The sequence below is a fragment of the Lytechinus variegatus genome, chromosome 6 (genome assembly GCF_018143015.1).
Source record: "Lytechinus variegatus isolate NC3 chromosome 6, Lvar_3.0, whole genome shotgun sequence".
Classification (NCBI taxonomy): domain Eukaryota; kingdom Metazoa; phylum Echinodermata; class Echinoidea; order Temnopleuroida; family Toxopneustidae; genus Lytechinus; species Lytechinus variegatus.
Window position 1 is genome coordinate 29,755,412 of NC_054745.1, and position 18,818 is coordinate 29,774,229.

Consider the following 18,818-nt stretch of genomic DNA (forward strand, 5'->3'; position numbering starts at 1 on the left):
TTTATAAGCTACCCTATGAGTAAATGTTATGGACGTATTTTACGTCATGCTTCAGTGAGCACCGTCAGAAGGCAAAAATGTCACTTTTCAAAAGTCACAAGCCACATATCATGACTTTGATTCCATTTCATTGGAGCTTATTCCACATTCTCGTCCCCAAAAATAGTCAGAAGGCTTATAAAAGGTACTTTCTAAAGGACGACACAACTTTTTTGGCTAAATTTCACGGTTGAATAAACACAAGTCAAAATTTGCTATGATTGGTTATTTTACACGCTTCTATCAATAAAAATTATCGAATATGATGACAGTTATTTTTGGGAAGAGTTTCTGCAACAGTATTCATCGTTTCACGGTTCAATGAACATTTATTGAAAACAAAAAATACGATTTTCAAATATCATAGGCAAGTATTGTTTCATTTTGGTACCTGAAAATGATCTTTTCTCAACTTTTTCGTTGTGTTTATGACCAATTAACATGCTTCAATGATTCAAAGGCATTTAATTAAACATTCACGCTTGAATGAACATGTGGAATGTGATAAGCTCTTTTTTACGTTATTGGAAAAAATGCAATTTGTAACTACGGATATCTGTCAGAAACCTCCTTGCATAGTTAATTTGATTTGATTTTTGTGAAAATCCCGATGTTTAATGCATCAGTGAACACATAATACTCGAAAATTATGCAAATGAGAAGAAAGTTCAAGGCCTTGGCCCCACTCTGTGCCCTATCGAATTGTTATTTTGGTGTGCGCACCTTTTGGATAGTGTTACTCTGAAGCCATGTGCGAAGTTTCATGAAATAACTGTTGGCAGAAGCAGGCGCGGATCCATAGGGGGGGCCGAGGGGGCCTTGGCCCCCCCCTTCGGCTAAAAAAAGAGAGAGGGAAAGAAAGAAAAAAAGAGGAGAAGAGGGGAAAGAAAAGAAGAAAAAAGAAAGGAAGAAGGGAAGAAAAAAGAGAGGAAAAGGGGGGAAAGAAAAGAAGAAAAGGAAGAGGGGGAAGGAAGGGAAGGAAGAGAGAGGAAAAAGAGGAAAGAAAAGGAGGAAGAGAAGAAAAGAAAGGGAGAGGGAGGAAAGAAGAGAAGAAAAAAGAGAGGGGAAAGAAAAGAAGAAGGGAAAGAAAAAAAAAGAGAAGAAGAGGGGAAAGAAAGAGAAAAAAGAGGAAGAGGGGGAAGGAAGAGAAGAAAAAGGGAGGGGGAGGGAGAAGAAAAAAGAGGAAGAGGGGGGAAGAGAGGGGAAAAGGAGAAAAAGGAAAGAGAGGAAGAGGGAAGAAAGAAGAGGAAAAAAGAGAGAGAAGGGGGAAGAAAAGGGAAAAGGAAGAGAAGAAAAGGCGAAAGGAAGAGAAGAAAAGGGGAAAGGAAGACAAGAAAAGGGAGGGGAAGAGGAGCGGAAAGAGGGAGAGGGGAAAGAAAAGGAGAGAGAGGAAGAGGGAGGAAAGAAAAAAAGAGAGGAGAAAGAAAAGAAGAGGGGAAGAAAAAAGGGGGAAAGAAAGAGAAAAAAGGGTAAGAAGGGGGGGGGAGGAAGAGAAGAAAAGGGAGGGGAGGGGGAGAAAAAAAAGAGGAAGAGGGTGGAAAGAGAGAGGAAGAGGGGAAAAGGAGAAAGAGGAAGAGCGAAGAGAAGAAAAAAGAGAGAGAAAGGGGAAAGAAGAGAAGAAAAGGGGAGAGGAAGAGGGGGAAGGACGAGAAGAAAAAAAGAGGAAGAGGAAGAAAGAAAATGATGTTTGAACCAAAAGGGCGCCGAAATGATGTTCGAAGGGATGCCAAAATGATGTTCGAACTGGGGGCCGAATTGAACTTAGAACGGGGGGGGGGGGGGGGCGAACTGATGATCGACCTACATGGAGGTGCGCCGAATTGATATTCGAGCTAGGGGGGGATGATATTCAAACTAGGGAAGGCAAATTGAGTTCAAAGGGATACCAAAATGATGTTCGAACGGGGGGGGTGCGAATTGATGATCGACCTACACGTAGGGGCGGCAAATTAATATTCAACTAGGGGCGCCAAATTGATGTTGGACCTACATGTAGGGGCGCCGAATTGATATTCGAACTAGGAGGGCGCCGAAATGATGTTCGAAGTGGGGGCGCCAAATTGATACTCGAACTAGGGAGGGGGGCCGAACATCGATACTCAAACTAGGGGGCGCCGAATTGATGTCCAAACTAGGGGGGCGCAAAATTGATACTCGAGCTAGGGGGGCGAAATGATATTCGAACTAGGGAAGGCACATTGAGTTCGAAGGAATGCCAAAATGATGTTCGAACTGGGGGCCGAATTGATGTTCGAACGGGGGGGGGAGGCAAATTGATGATCGACCTACATGTAGGGGCGCCGAACTGATATTCGAACTAGGAGGGCGCCGAAAAGATGTTCGAAGTGGGGGCGCCAAATTGATACTCGAACTAGGGAGGGGGGGGGGGCGAATCGATGTTCGACGTAGGGGCGCCAAATTGATGTTGGAACTAGGTTGCGCCAAATGTATGCTCGAGCTAGGGGGGGGGGGGGCGAAATAGTATTCGAACTAGGGGCGCCAAATTGATGTTTGACTTACATGTAGGGGCGCCGAATCGATATTCGAACTAGGAGGGCGCCGAAATGATGTTCGAAGGGATGCAAAAATGATGTTCGAACTGGGGGCCGAATTGAAGTTAGAACGGGGGGGGGGGCGAACTGATGATCGACCTACATGTAGGGGCGCCGAATTGATATTTGAACTAGGGGCGCCAAATTGATATTCGAACTAGGGGCGCCAAATTGATGTTGGACCTTCATGTAGGGGCGCCGAATTGATATTCGAACTAGGGGGGGGGGGGCGCAAAATTGATACTCGAGCTAGGGGGGATGATATTCGAACTAGGGAAGGCAAATTGAGTTTCATGTAGTAATGCGTAAAAGACAGCTATATACAGTTGATACGACACCTTTTCGTTTCCAACCTACAGTGGGAAATCACGTTTAATTCTTTTAAACGAATTCCACTGAAACTATTACGTGTATTTCCTCAGGCCTAAACTGCATTGCTATCATTTACATTTATTGTTCCATCTTGAAATAGTGTATTAATACAAGATACATGGGACCTTGGAATTCATGTTTCACTAGTATTGTATGAAAGAGAGAGATAAGAACTTATCGTCCAAAATGATGCGAACTTAAGAGCATTGTTTTCATATTTATAAAGACACTGACAATAAAGTATATTTTTACAGTATATTTATCTTTAGTATCTTATATTCTTTTTATATACACCGTTTACACGCATTCTGTTTCTTTTGAAAATCTATTTGGAGTATATAAAATTTGAGCAAGATTATAAGATACATAACCTTTTGATACTTTTGATTCTTTTCAAGAATATTTTACCCAAAATAAAATATTAATTTTCTTTCATGCAGAATATGCAATTTAGTTATTGCACAACCAGTTTTCATACGCGGCGATACAGGGGCGTCATCCCCGTAAGATTTTTCAACCCCTGAAGCAAAAAGTAGAAAAAAAATGAGAGTACCCACAAGAACGAAGAATGCCTACAATGCAAGAGAGGTTTCTGTGAGAAGTAACTGAACTTAACATTACCCATTCGGCAATGGGAGTCAATATTTCGGCACGATTATTACTTGACTTGAAATTAGGGCCCCTAAGAAATCCTGGATCCGCGACTGGCTCCCACTCACATAATTCTAGCAGGGCCTACTCTGATGAGAAGTTAAACGAAATTGAAAGCATCAAATGGTTGAAAAAAAAATCGCTTGAGTTTCCCGCTCGCATTGATTATTTTTTAAGGTGATATTACATTTATTCATGAACACATCATTATAAAACTATTATTCAATTGCCTCTTCTTCATGCATAGGCGGATCCAGGTGGCGACCCGAGGGGCCCGGACCCCCCTATTGGTAGAGCAAAAAAAAGGGGGAAGAAAGAAAAAGGAAGGAAAAGAAAAGAGAAAAAAGAAAAGGAGGAAGACGAATGAATAAAATAAGATGAGAGGAAGACTTGGAAAAAATATTTTATGTCACTATATATAATTTTCGCTCGCGCTTCGCGCTCGCATTGCCTGTTTGTGATCCACATATCTTGTTCAACACGGAGCTTAAATATCAAGTTTGGAAGTCAGTATACAAAACATATTTCTCCTTGGAAATTGAACTTTCATTAATTTTTGTGATTTACATATTGATTTTTAAAAAGTGGTCTGTAAAAATGTCAGTTTTATGGTCTGAATATTAACATTTTCCAATTGCGCTGCGCGTTCGCGAATTTTGATTTATCAGGTACCTATTATTTTCATGTATTCCATAAAGTTTTCAAAATATCCCTTTTCAGGTCTGATTGTCAAAACGCATCAGCTAGCGCTGCTATGCTTGCATTTTTGATTTGCGGGTTATGTATGTCTCAATATTGATTGTATAACAAACTACTTAAAATCCCCTTTTCATGACAGTTTATCAAAAATTTCGGCTCGCGATTTGCGTTCGCATTAATGGTTAAAAATATATCAACTAATTAATGATGCATCCTATTCATAAATAAAAAAGTGCTTGAAATGTTCAGTGTTCAGGCCATAATATCATCAGATTCCGCGCCCTCATTATGCATTAATACTAAGATATCAATTTAATAATTAAATTGTCACTTTTGGTTTATCTCGCGCTTAGCAAGATGAATAGGAAGATATATAGTCATCATATTCATATGATAACATGTCCTAAGGATGTCAAGGTCCTATGTCTCAAAATCAAAGTAATAATGAAACATATCAGCTCTTTATCAAGTGCGATTTATATCCACCTTACAAGTTTCCTACAAAGAGTTTGAAATATCAGATCGGAATATCAAATATTTTAAGCTCGCGCTTCGCGCTCGCTTTTATTTTCATGATAAAAGATTGTTTAGAATGCCTAGATTCTATGTCTAAATCTGAAACATGCGCGCGCATTTTCATTCAGTTATCCAGTTTCAGATCACAATATCAAAAAATTCTGCTCGCCCTTTGTGCTTGTATTATTAACGTAGGAAGATCCCCATTCATGATTTACAAAACATGAATAGAGTATCCCGTTCAAGGTTGAAATCTGGATTTTTTTTAGGCTCGCGCTTCGTGCTCGCATAATTTGATTGTGAAATATGTAATGTCTACATGGCTTAATGCAAGCAGTCCTTAAAAGGCACTTTTCGATCAGTTCAAAACGTATATAAAAATTTTCTGCTCGCGCTTTGCGCTCGCCTTATTAATGTAGGAAGATCCCCTATTACTCATCAATTTCATGATTTAGGAAACATGAATAGAGTGCCCCGTTCTAGGTCTAAAACTAGAATTTTTCCGCTCGCACTTCGCGCTCGCATCAATTGTTTAGTTATATAGCTATCTTGTTTATGATTACAAAAACTCAATTTTGTTTATGATTACAAAAACTCAGTTCAAAACGTGTACAAACATTTTCTGCTCGCGCTTTGCGCTCGCATTATTTATGTAGGAAGATCCCCTCTTACTCATCTTTTTCATGATTTAGGAAACATGAATAGGGTGTCCGGTTCTAGGTCTAAATCTAGAATTTTTCCATAGTTTCGAGGATGAGTAAACAAATGATCTTTCACCCCAAGTTTTGGAAACTTTGGGGGTAACAAGAGAATTGGAAAGGGAGGAACGTAAGGATCTTGAAGGGGTATAACTTTTGATCAGTGAAATAAGGTACTGGGGAGATGAGCCATGAACACAATGGAAAGTTAACAACAAAATCTTGAACATAATACGCTGTTTTACAGGGAGCCAATGTAAGGATCTTAAAATAGGAGTAATGTGAGTGCGCCTGGTGGATAGAGAAACGATGCGAGCGGCAGCATTTTGAAGTTTCTGAACTTTCACTAACTGATTCTGGGGTAGATTAAACAATAGGGAATTTCCAAAATCAAGACGGGACGAAATTAAAGCGTGAACCAATTTTTCTGTGGCCGGTCGAGACAAGTAATTCCTTATAAAACCAATATTTCGCAATTGGTAGCGAACTGATCTACAAATAAAAGAAATGTGATTTGACATTGTCATGTGAGAATCAAAAACTATACCCAGATTGCGACAAGAACTTGACAAATTTACAGTGAGACCAGAAAATGAAATGGAATCGATGTGGATTTTACTAAGCTGTACTTTGGAGCCAAAAAGAAGAAATTCACATTTGGTTGGATTCAACTTAAGAGAGTGAGAAGTCAGCCAGTTGTGAACATCAACCATGCAACATTCAAGACGATGGATGGAAATTACTGCAGCTTGTTGATTCGAATTAAAAGAAATCATGAGTTGGATGTCGTCTGCATAAATATGGTATTTTATGTTATGTTTCAACAGAACTTGTCGCAATCCGGATAAATAAATCGAAAAGAGAGTTGGCCCGCCCACAGAACCCTGTGGTACTCCACAAGAGAGAGGCAAAGCATCAGATTTATAACCGTTGATACAAACAATCTGAGAGTGAAATGACAGATAAGACTGAAACCACTTGTAAGCCTCACCCTTAACACCGAGTGAACTAAGTGTGTTCAAAAGGATAGTGTGGCTTACCGTGTCGAAGGCAGAGGACAAATCTAACAGCAAAAGAGCTGTGGTGTTCCCTTTATCCATACTTTGTAAGATATAATTAGACGTGTCAAGAAGTAGTGTTTCTACACTATGATTTGACCTATAACCTGACTGGAAGGGATCGAGCAAATCATTATCTGAAAGGTATTCGGACAATTGAGAGAACACAATCCTTTCAAGAATCTTGAACAAAAATGGTAAGTTTGAAACTGGGCGGTAGTTTTGGAGGGAGTTTTGGTCCAGGGAGGGTTTTTTTAACAGTGGGGTAATGAGAGCAACTTTCAGGCTTGGGAAAGTTGACCTTCCATAAGATGGCAGAGTGGTCTGAGATGCCAGGTATGACTCGAGGCTTCGATAAGAGAGCTCGATCATCAGAGTCCCTAACCATGACAACATCAAGGATGTGACCTCTGTCGTGTGTTGGAGTATCAACTAGTTGAGAGATGGCGTGACCGCTAATTAGATCATTAAACTTCTGTGTGTTGGGTGAAGAGTTATTGTCTAGGTGAATGTTCAGGTCGCCAGTGATGATAAAAGGTGGAGTTCGATATATGCTTCTATCCAGGAAATCAGAGAATTCATCTAGGAATCTGGAAAAGCTATGTCCACCAGGAGGCCTGTAGATTACAGAGATGTCCATGCAATTAACATTGTTGGAGATGGTTGCGGATAGACATTCAAAACTGTTGAAATTTTCATGCGGCTTGGTGACAACTTTAAGACTGTTCTTGTAAAGAAAAGCCACTCCACCGCCACGCCCAGAGACCCTTGGACAATGCTTGAATGTGTAGGAGTCAGGACACAGGTCACCTATGACCGCATCGTCATCTGAAGTCAGCCATGTCTCACTAACACAGACAAAATCTAATTTGTGATCTATAACAAAATCTTGAAGAATAGTAGCTTTATTACGTAGTGACCGGGAATTAATGCTGGCAAATTTAAGATGCCCCTTTAAGAGGCATCGTCCTCCTCTCTTGCCCCGATGGGTCCTCCGCCTTCGACAAAGTCTACTGATCCCGAGAGACACCAACCGGTCCCATACAATGGGATTATCTTCTCGCCATCTTCCCGTGGAACAACTATCCCTTATATTAAGGGCATGAAGTGTCTGACTATCATATGTAAAATGTGAAGTTAAAGTATCAGCTGAAAGGTTGGATCCACTAGAAGTATGAAGATGATGATGATGATAATGATTATGATGATGATGATGATGAAGGCCATGGAGATGATGGTGGTCATGATGAAGATATTGGTAATGACTAAATCGAAGGAGGAATAAATTCACGATAAAAAGGATACGACACAGAAATTTTACTTCAAATATTCTGATAATAACATAGATTTAACGTTTGCCTTAAAGGGGAAGTTCACCCTGAAGAAAACTTTGTTGTGAAAATAGCAGAAAAAATAGTAAAAAAAATTGGTGAAGGTTTGAGGAAAATCCGTTAAAGAGTAAGAAAGTTATTAGAGTTCAAAATTTTGGATTTGTGACGTCATAAACGAGCAGCTGCCCCATGTGTTATGTAATATAAAATGTATGAATTTCAAATTTTGTATGGTTCCTGATGACTTAATTTTGTTTTCTTTTCATGATCGGGTATGAAATGATTTGTCTATTGATATACAAAAGTTACAGTGAAAACCATTTTCAATTTTCTGAGAAAATGACATTTCATTGATATTTTACCATTCGCTATGTAGGAATGCTGCTCGCATATGACGTCACAAATCAAATAGTTGAAATTCTAATAACTTTTTAATTATTTGATGAATTTTTCTCAAACCTTCGGCAATATTTTTTATTATTTTTTCTGCTATTTTCACAATAAAGTTTTTGTCAGGGTGAACTTCCCCTTTAAATGAGTGAAGAGACGAAGATTGTTTTACAGACTCTGCTGGTAGAGAGTTCCACAAATCTGGACCAGGGTGTCTTATGGATCTCTGCGCAATAAGCAGTTTGGGGTTGATTAAATGGAAATTTGAAGAGTTATGGGTACGGTATGAATGAATAAATGTATTCAGAGAATAAAAATTGTGGAATGAAGGTAGGTGGGAGCATGTTATTTACGTACTTAAACATAAGTAGTAAACTTTGAAGTGTATTTATGTCAAATACTGTTAGAGTCTTTAGTTTATGGAATAGTGGATTTGTGTGTGATAAATATTGGGAATCAGTACAGATTCGAAATTGTTTTTTTTTTCTGTAATTAAGTAAATTGTATTAAAGTTTTCCATTCTTTATAAAGAAATGTCAAAAAATTTCAGCTCGCGCTTCGCGCTCGCATTATTTAAGTGATGAAATATGTAATGTCTTCATGGCTAAATGCAAGAAGTCCTTAAAAGACACTTTTCGATCAGTTCAAACGTATACAAACATTTTCTGCTCGCGCTTTGCGCTCGCATTATTAATGTAGGAAGATCCCCTCTTACTCATCTTTTTCATGATTTAGGAAACATGAATAGAGTGTCCCGTTCTAGGTCTAAATCTAGAATTTTTCCGCTCGCACTTCGCGCTCGTATCAATTGTTTAGTTATACTGTATAGCTGTCCTGTTCATGATAACAAAAACTGATTAAAGTTTTCCATTCTTTATGTAGAAATGTCAAAAAAATTTCAGCTCGCGCTTGCATTATTTGATTGTGAAATATGTAATGTCTTCATGTCTAAATGCAAGCAGTCCTTAAAAGGCACTTTACGATCAGTTCAAAACGTATACAAACATTTTCTCATTGCGCTTTGTGCTCGCATGATTAATGTAGGAAGATCCCCTCTTACTCATCTTTTTCATGATTTAGGAAACATGAATAGAGTGTCCCGTTCTAGGTCTAAATCTAGAATTTTTCCGCTCGCACTTCGCGCTCGTATCAATTGTTTAGTTATACTGTATAGCTGTCCTGTTCATGATTACAAAAACTGATTAAAGTTTTCCATTCTTTATGTAGAAATGTCAAAAATTTTCAGCTCGCGCTTCGCGCTCGCATTATTTGATTGTTGAAATATATAACATCTTCATGGCTAACTGTATGCAGTCTTTAACAGGACTGGTAGGCCTACCTTTCCGATCAGTTGAAAACGTTTATCAAAAATTTCTCCTAGTGCTTCGCGTTCGCAGTAATTATAGCAGGCACATCTTTTTTCCGAATGTTCAAATTTTAGGAAAAAATACATACAATTTAAAAAAAATTGCTTGCGCTTCGCGCAGGCTTTATAAAATAAGGATTATGATATTATACATTTATGTTGATTTAAAGAATAAAGTTAAGAAGTGACTTATAGGACTACCCCCTTCAAAGAAACAAACGAAAAAAAAAATCTTCGAGCGGCCGATCGGGGAAAATATGGCTGAAAAAAAATTTCGGGCCCCTTTATTGGCGAAGGCTGGATCCGCCCCTGATTCATGTGCCCATGAAATAAGATAATTTAACATGCATTTAAGGCACTTATGATTGCCTGGGGGAGGGAGGGGCCGCCATTTTTCCGAAAAGTACACAGGGGCGCCAAAATCAGGTCGAATTTGGGCCCCCCCTCCCTACAAAATCACACATGTCTGGATCCGCGCCTGGGCAGAAGAAACAAAAACCGTCCATGAAACAAACCCTCATTTCAAAATTTTGACTCCTCTCATAGACGTGTGTACATTATTGGTGCATATGTTTACGAATAAGTAACCCCTTATTCAATATGGTGGAACTTTTTTTCAAGGCTGTCTTTAGCAATGTCGTTTGGCAGTAATGTTTATCAACCTATGGGCAAAATTCTGTGCAAAAATGAAATCGATTTGTTTATTTATGGATGAGTGAGCACGCATCAAAGTGGGAAAATTGGTATTTTCAATGTCACAGACACATTTTAAAGGATAATAAAGTGGTTATTTAGGGCAAATTCGGTTTCAAATGTGACTTTAATTGCTGTTGTTTTTATCATCCATCATTTCTATCACCACACACTTTCCGAATTTTAAACATTTTCATGGTTGAGCGAGCACAATCGAAAACTTAGGAATGAATACTCTTTATACTGCATAAATGTATTCTTTTCCTCACAATTTCTCAGGATCAGTTGAATGTATGGACAAATCAGTGGTGGATCCAGAATTTTAAAATGGGGGAGGGGCCTATAATCGGGGGAGCCACTAAAATTTTCAAATTTTAACATGATCTAACAAGTTGTAGAGGATACTACCGTAAACCCCTATGATGATACGTCACAATTCAGGGGCCGCGGAACGGTTTTCAAAGTGGGAGGGGGGGGGAGACTGAGCCAAAAGTGAGGGGAGGGGCTGATCATGCAAAAAAATCAAAACCGCATGGTCATTTTTACACTTTTGTACATGCTTTTGGAAAAAAGTTGGGGCTGAAGCCCACCCCCCGCTTCCGCAGCCCCTGCAATACATTGTGCTCACTCAACCATGAACATACGATATCAAAATCTGGTCTGAAGTGGTTGAATGATGGACAGTAAAACAGCATAACACCAAAAAATTCACCTGAAAAACAACTTTTTCCCAACTTTGTATTTGAACAAACTGAAAAACGACTCTTGTGACTTTTAAAAATGGTCATTTTTAATTCAATCTTTAATCACTCATGCATGACTCCACCGATCGATCTCATTTTTCCCCAGGAGTTGCTTAATGAGTTCAGAAAACCACCTATGAAATATCATATCTCAAACTAATTCGGTTCAAAAGTTACAGCAATTTGATTTAGGGGGGACTTACTTTTTTGTTGTGTATATATAGTAATTAATAACACAAATTAGTATATATTTCTATGATTTTACCCAACTTACTGTAAACCACATTCTTAGTCTTTATCAGATTTATTATACTTTTTTTAGATTGTCATATTCAAATGTATTTATTTATATAATTCGTATTATATGAAGATATGAATTTATCATTAAAATGCAGAACCTTTTGAAGAGAATATTGCTCATATACACAGTAAAAAATAAAGTGCTAATTTAGCACTTACAGTGCTTGTATAGTGACTGCATTACGAGTGCTGATTTTCTAGTTTAAATTTGAACTAAAAAATCAGCAATCGTAATGCAGTCACTATACAAGCACTGCAAGTGCTAAATTAGCACTTCATTTTTTTACAGTGTAATGTATCTCATTGAGTCACATGACCAACAAATTGCATTCTGGGAAAGGAACCATTATCAATTTGATTAGTTATGTAGTTGAGCTTATGCCTATTACACTGATTTATGCATACTGTCTTTATGATATAGTCACACCAACGAAACCGACTCCAAACCGATCAAGGCTATTACGACATTACCAATGGCATACCAACGGTCGGTTTGGAGTCGGTTTCGGTTAAGGTCACACCAACGAATCCGACTCCAGACCGTTCAAGGCTATTACGTTATTACCAATGGCACACCAACGGTCGGTTTGGAGTCGGTTTCGGTTACAGTCACACCAACGAAACCGATACCAAACCGATCAAGGCTATTACGTTATTACACTGTAAAAATTGAAGTGCTAATTTAGCACTTACAGTGCTTGTATAGTGACTGCACCGCGAGTGCTGATTTTCTAGTTCAAATTTAAACTAGAAAATCTGCACTCGTAGTGTAGTCACCATACAAGCACTTTAAGTGCTAAAATAGCACTTCATATTTTACAGTGTACCAATTGCATACCATCGATCGGTTTGGAGTCGGGTTCGGTTACAGTCACACCAACGAAACCGATACCAAACCGATCAAGGCTATTACGTTATTACCAATTGCATACCATCGATCGGTTTGGAGTCGGTTTCGGTTAAGGTCACACCAACGAATCCGGTATCAAACCGATCAAGGCTATTACGTTATTACCAATGGCATACCATCGGTCGGTTTGGAGTCGGTTTCGGTTACAGTCACACCAACGAAACCGATACCAAACCGATCAAGGCTATTACGTTATTACCAATTGCATACCATCGATCGGTTTGGAGTCGGTTTCGGTTAAGGTCACACCAACGAATCCGACTCCAGACCGTTCAAGGCTATTACGTTATTACCAATGGCACACCAACGGTCGGTTTGGAGTCGGTTTCGGTTACAGTCACACCAACGAAACCGACACCAGACCGATCAAGGCTATTTCGTTATTACCAATTGCATAGCATCTATCGGTTTGGAGCCGGTTTCGGTTGCAGTCACACCAACTAAACCGATACCAAACCGATCAAGGCTATTTCGTTATTACCAATTGCATAGCATCTATCGGTTTGGAGTCGGTTTCGGTTAAGGTCACACCAACGAAACCGATACCAAACCGATCAAGGCTATTACGTTATTACACTGTAAAAGTTGAAGTGCTAATTTAGCACTTACAGTGCTTGTATAGTGACTGCACCGCGAGTGCTGATTTTCTAGTTCAAATTTAAACTAGAAAATCTGCACTCGAAGTGCAGTCACTATACAAGCACTTTAAGTGCTAAAATAGCACTTCATATTTTACAGTGTACCAATTGCATACCATCGATCAGTTTGGAGTCGGTTTCGGTTACAGTCAAACCAACGAAACCGAGACCAAACCGATCAAGGCTATTACGTTATTACCAAAGGCAAACCATCGGTGGGGTTTGGAGACGGTTTGATTTGTATGACCGTCCTGCCTGAACTCACCTGGACCACCGTCGAGCCTGGCTGGGTGATAACCACTTCACGAGTCTCACATTTTTCTAAAAAAACAAAAACAAAAATACATGTATGATCATGCCAACATATATCCTTTATGATCGTGGTTGATTTCTAATTAGTTTTTAACAATCATTAATATGGCTGGGTAAAATAAATGGGATGTAATATAGATTTTTATACGACGACATGAAGGCCTAGAGGCGCGATAGCTCAGTCGGTAGAGCGGGGGTTTTGGATTCTGGTGACCCGGGTTCGATTCACAAGTGGTGCGCCAGGGTCCTTTGGTAAGGCATTTAATCCTCATTACCAGGTCCCTCGGAGAGGACATTAAGCCGTTGGTCCCATGGTTGCCTGCCCACAGGCATTCGTGCTTTCTTAGCAGTCAGGTAAAAAAAAACCTCGGTATAAAATAACCGATGGGTTCTGGAAAAAAAAGTAGGGGTAACTTGGACGGAGGTGGGTCGGAGTATCTCTGTCCAGAAGGGCACTATCGTCCGTCCATCCTCCGTGCAAATCAGCCTTTGTCCTGGGCTCCGTAACACAAAGGTTTGCGATGGATTGCAAACGATTGCAAATATGAAAGAACCGCACTGATTGGTCCATGTTCAGTATTTTAAACCAAATGCGCGTGTAACATTGATATTGATTGGTCAGTTCATTTAGCGATTGATCGCTATTCTTTGTGTAACGGAGCCCTGGTCTTGATAAGAGAAATATCTTTGGAATTTGATCGATGCATAATAGACATTCCGACTAGGGTCCCACGTCTGAACAAGGTTTTGGTAAATCTTTGAACTACTTCTGGAGAATATAGGCCCTAAAGGCTTTTCATATAGTATTGACACATTATTTTCCTATTGACGAATGTAAAACCCTAATGGTATAGGGTGAAAATGTTGCTTTTCAATACTTTTGAATGGACTATTGTTCGTATTAGAATGAGCAATATTCATAGAACCACAATTCAGGGGGGGGGGTTCAACGTTTGAAAAAGCGTGGTAATTGCTACCGGTTGAGCAGAATGATCATCATCTAATTTGATGAGGACATATTGTTTTTCTTTCAGAATGCACAGATAAAATCATTTTCATTTTTAAAAGCTCTAACATTTCATTATATCTACATCACAATACATAGGTGGCAGCTGCCCGCATATGACGTCACAAAACAAAACAAAAAAAAGCTTCACACTGTCTTCTCTCATGTCTCTTTAAAAGCATTAAATGCATATTGATACATGATGTATTAAATCAAGTGATTGACTGAAACCAATCATGTGATCAGTTGTATAATCAACCTAACATGTTGTAAAAAAAATGAAAATGAAGGCGGTGCCCCCCCCCCTCCCTCTATGGCGGCGTTGCTGTGTGCAGAATTGAAAAAAAAATTAAATGGGAAGTTTGCTGACCTGCTCTGTGTTTTAAATCAAGTTGGCTTAAAATAGTTATCATTCAAGTGGGCGCGTATCGCAAGAATACTCTGCTTAGATTGTTGCATTATGGGTAATATACTTGGCCAGACATAAGTAGTTGAGGGCCTGACGTAGGGCTAAGCTGTTTCGTATGCCCTTTAACCATGTTAACGCAGGCATACACGAACACCTTCGTCCACACGTATCAAGGTTTAGCGCCGGATCAATGAAGTGGAATATGATCATGTTTGTCTCCCTTATGATCTCTTTGTTTAGCGGCAAATGGATTCACTGTGATATACTAGTACCATGAATGACACATGTTATTGTATTTTATATACACCACAGATTTGGTATTTGTTCGGTATACTTCATGAATTACTTTCTGTTTTGTATTTCGTTGTATACGTTATATACATTATATGTTTGTTTGATATCACTTTGTTATGATGATAACAATGATCTTACTACTACTAATAATAACATAATGATAATAATCATCATCATCAGCACATACTAATTATTGTTTCAAGCGTTATAACCATGAACTAGTCCCTTGCTAAAGCAGCAGCAACAATCATAGTTGTAGCTGAAAATGTGGTACTGGGAGTAATGTTATTTTACCTTATTCATATTTTGTTGGCAAATTACACCGAATTTGATCGCAAGAAAAAAAAAGCAACAAATACATAGTCTATATCATTCATATATCAATCTGCGTCAATGATTTTTTTAACAGGTATCATCTTGCAATTGATTAATTGTTTTAACGAATGGATTAGAATTCGTTACATGCCCAGGCAGAAAAAAAGTCTGTCAAAATATTTCAATAATTTCTTTAGTTTGCAAAATTTACTTTGATTTTATCTATTCGTATACCTTCCATTAACATCTTTCAATGGTCTAATTTGGAAAGTTTTTTTGGGTGTTTTATTTGGCTATTTTGGACGGTCAGATTATTTGTAGGGCGTTTATGATCGATACATCTTAATATATATTCGGCCACGGTGTAGGTGCCGTGGCCGAATGGTCTAAGGCGCCTGGCTATAGAATGAAAGTCCGGGGTTCGATCCCCGGCCTCGGCACCTATGGCCGTAAGCAAGGCATCTAATCTACATTGCTCTTTTATCCTGCTTTCAAATAAATGGAAGTGCTATATGCATTATTGGTAAACTAAGTGTGCACTTGTTAAAAAAAATATCTAAGAGACATAAACTGAATTATTTAAATGGATAATGAATGATTACAAATGGATAAAGGCAATAAAATAAATAAAATGGATTGTGAACGATGTTTCAATGAATAAATGGTGTATGGATTGATTGATGAATAAATGACGAATTTCCATGTGGACAATAAAATTAAATTTGAATTGAATTGTATTGATTTGAATGAATGGATGGAAGAGTAAACGAATGAAAGCACGAACGAATGAATAAATGAACAATATTAATGAACGAGTGAACGAACGAATATGAATGAACGAATGAATGAATAAATGAGTTGTAAATGGATAACTGAATAAATAGGGAAATGCATATTGATAATGCGATTGGGTTTTTTTACCGTTTTCTCTGGTCTGAATGGGGCACGAATCGCCCACGGAATGAATTTTATTGAATGGAAACAGGGAAGGGCATCGTTACAATAAAAAACGTGACTTGAAAGAGAACACAAAATTGGTTTAATTTTGGTGTGCGTCGTAAAGGGAGGAGATATATGATGAGAGGGTGGTCGGGGTGAAGGGGGTGTTGGAGAGAGAGGAAGAGATAGAGTGAGGGAAGGGGGGGGGGTGGGGTGGAGAGAGATATGGTAATCTCAGTCTCATGTGATGAAGTTTGACGTGGGCTTGAGGGATGATCAGGGAAGGGGTGGGGGGTGAGAGAGAGAAAGGAAGTGTGTGAGGGGGAGGGTGGGTGTGTATGTGAGAGATAGAGAGGGGGTGCGATAGCTCAGTCGGCAGAGCGGGGGATTCGTATTCCGATTCCCACTTGGTGCGCTAGTGCCCTTTGGCAAGGCATTAATCCTCAGTACCAGGTCCTTCGGAGAGGACCTTAAGCCGTCGTTCCTCTAACAAGCATTCATGCTTTCTTAGCAATCAGGTAAAAAATCACCACCAATAACATTACCCCCCCCCCCTCCTCCTCCTTGAACTTCAATAGCAGCCAGCACTACTTCTACTGAAGTGGATGTGTGTGGGGGTGAAGCAATGCTATTTTGTGAATATCTGTATTGTGCGGCATAGCTTTCCCCGCACAACATCATTCTCGAATAGGGAGACAGGGGACACACAGAGAGGGGGGGGGGGGGGGGGGGAGCGTAGGGTGCTCAAACAACTAGGGAGGCGTAAAATCTGATTTTTCACCCCAACATTATTCCATTTGTCGGTGGCCGCCACCCATTTACACCCTATTTACCGTGTATACAGTAGAAGTTTCTTTCAATTTACAATGCACAGGTTTCATGGGGATGAATGTGATTCGCAAATATTTGCACAGTTTTCATTCGTCTCAGTAAATACGGTGTATGATTGAATATTAACATTGAGAAAAATAATATTCCCAGACACTTGCCGGGGTCGGTCTTTCAGTTTCCGAAGGCCCTTCACAGTTATTTTATATTTTATTTCAAAACTTCACTGAGGAGTTCCCTTGCTTGAAATTGAATAAACTAGTTGTACACGCTGAGGTAGGTATTGCAGGCTATGCCCACCCCAATTCACAGTAAAAATGATGTTAATATTCATTTTTTACACAACTCTGTTAACTCTGTGAACCTTGCATTCCTTTTTTAAACGGTTTAAATAAATATCTAGTATATTTAAAGCAAATCCATTTTTCATCATTCTATTCTTAATAAATTGAGCATTGTTGTCTGAATCGTTAAGCAACTACTGCAAGGTCTAATAAGTGCCAAGTAACAAGTTGTTTTGAACAAATTGGATTATACGTCACACAAATATTCATAAAATATGTTACCGTGAACTTGAATGTCTCTGAACCAAACTATTCACTATAAGAGAGATATTTTGATTTAAAAAAGGTTATTGTATTGGCCTATACATATCCTGCATGGAAAAAATTGGATAACGCTTTTCAGGTGATGTTGGTAGTGCACAATGCACATGTTCTAGACAAACTCGGCAATCATCATTTTTGTAATGAAAGGACACATATGTTTCCTTGTACATGTTGGAGTGTGTTCATGACCTAAGAATATGGCGCTATATCTATTTCATTCTGACGATTAATCGATCGGTCAACGAGTTGGAATCGATATCAAATGAACTCGTTCTCTTTCTGAGTTCATCCCCCCCCCCCCCCCCCCCCGTTTGTAGACAAGCAGCATGACGTAGGATGTTATTTCTTTATTGAAAAAAAAAAACTACTGAAAATAAACATACATTTTGCTTTGCAAGCATTTCAAATTTTCCTTTAGTCGTGCTCACACCAATTATACGTATACATTTTTATTTGTTGTAATGTAGGATAAGAGAATACTGTTGCTAGAATGTATTGCTCAAGATCTCACGTGGAATAAGGAGGTGCGGTAGCTCAGTCGGCAGAGCGGGGGTTTTGAATTCCGATGACCGGCGTTCGATTACTCTTTGGTGCGATAGTGCCCTTAATAAAGTATTCACGCTAATTACCAGGTCCCTCGAAGATGAGCCATCAGTAATCTGGTTGGTTGCTTACAAGGATTCTAAGCGATCAGGTAACCAAAAAAATCATCACCACCAAGCGGGTGGCCGGGAATCGAACCCCGGGCTTCAATGTGTCTAATCAGGCGCCTTAGACCACTGGTCCACGGCACCTCCAACAGTGACAAACGGAAGTCAGTCTTTTGAAAACCATATCTAAAACCGCCACTTTGATTTTGATTAATTTTTTTCATAATAATAATTGAATATTTAAACTGGATTTGAATTCTATAAAGTGTGTACTTTTCCTAAGTACAAGCGAGGCGAACGATTTACAAATTTATTTATGATAATAATGATAATGATGATGATTGTGATTATGGTAATGATGATGATGATGATGGTGGTGGTGGTGGTGGTGATAATGATGGTGATGATGATGATGATGAAGGTGATGGTGTGATGATGATGATGATGGTGGTGGTGATTATGATGATGACGATGATGATTATGGTGACGATAATGTTGATG

At 39.0% G+C, this 18,818-nt stretch overlaps 1 protein-coding gene across 1 annotated transcript in view; it reads right to left on the reverse strand.

The window, feature by feature from the left end:
• LOC121417339 (cornifelin-like) overlaps positions 1-18,818 on the reverse strand; it is a 35,139-nt gene that overhangs the window by 5,690 nt on the left and 10,631 nt on the right. The window contains exon 3 of the mRNA XM_041611012.1: positions 13,222-13,277. Coding sequence (XP_041466946.1) covers positions 13,222-13,277 — 56 coding nt within the window. The remainder of the gene's footprint in view (positions 1-13,221; positions 13,278-18,818) is intronic.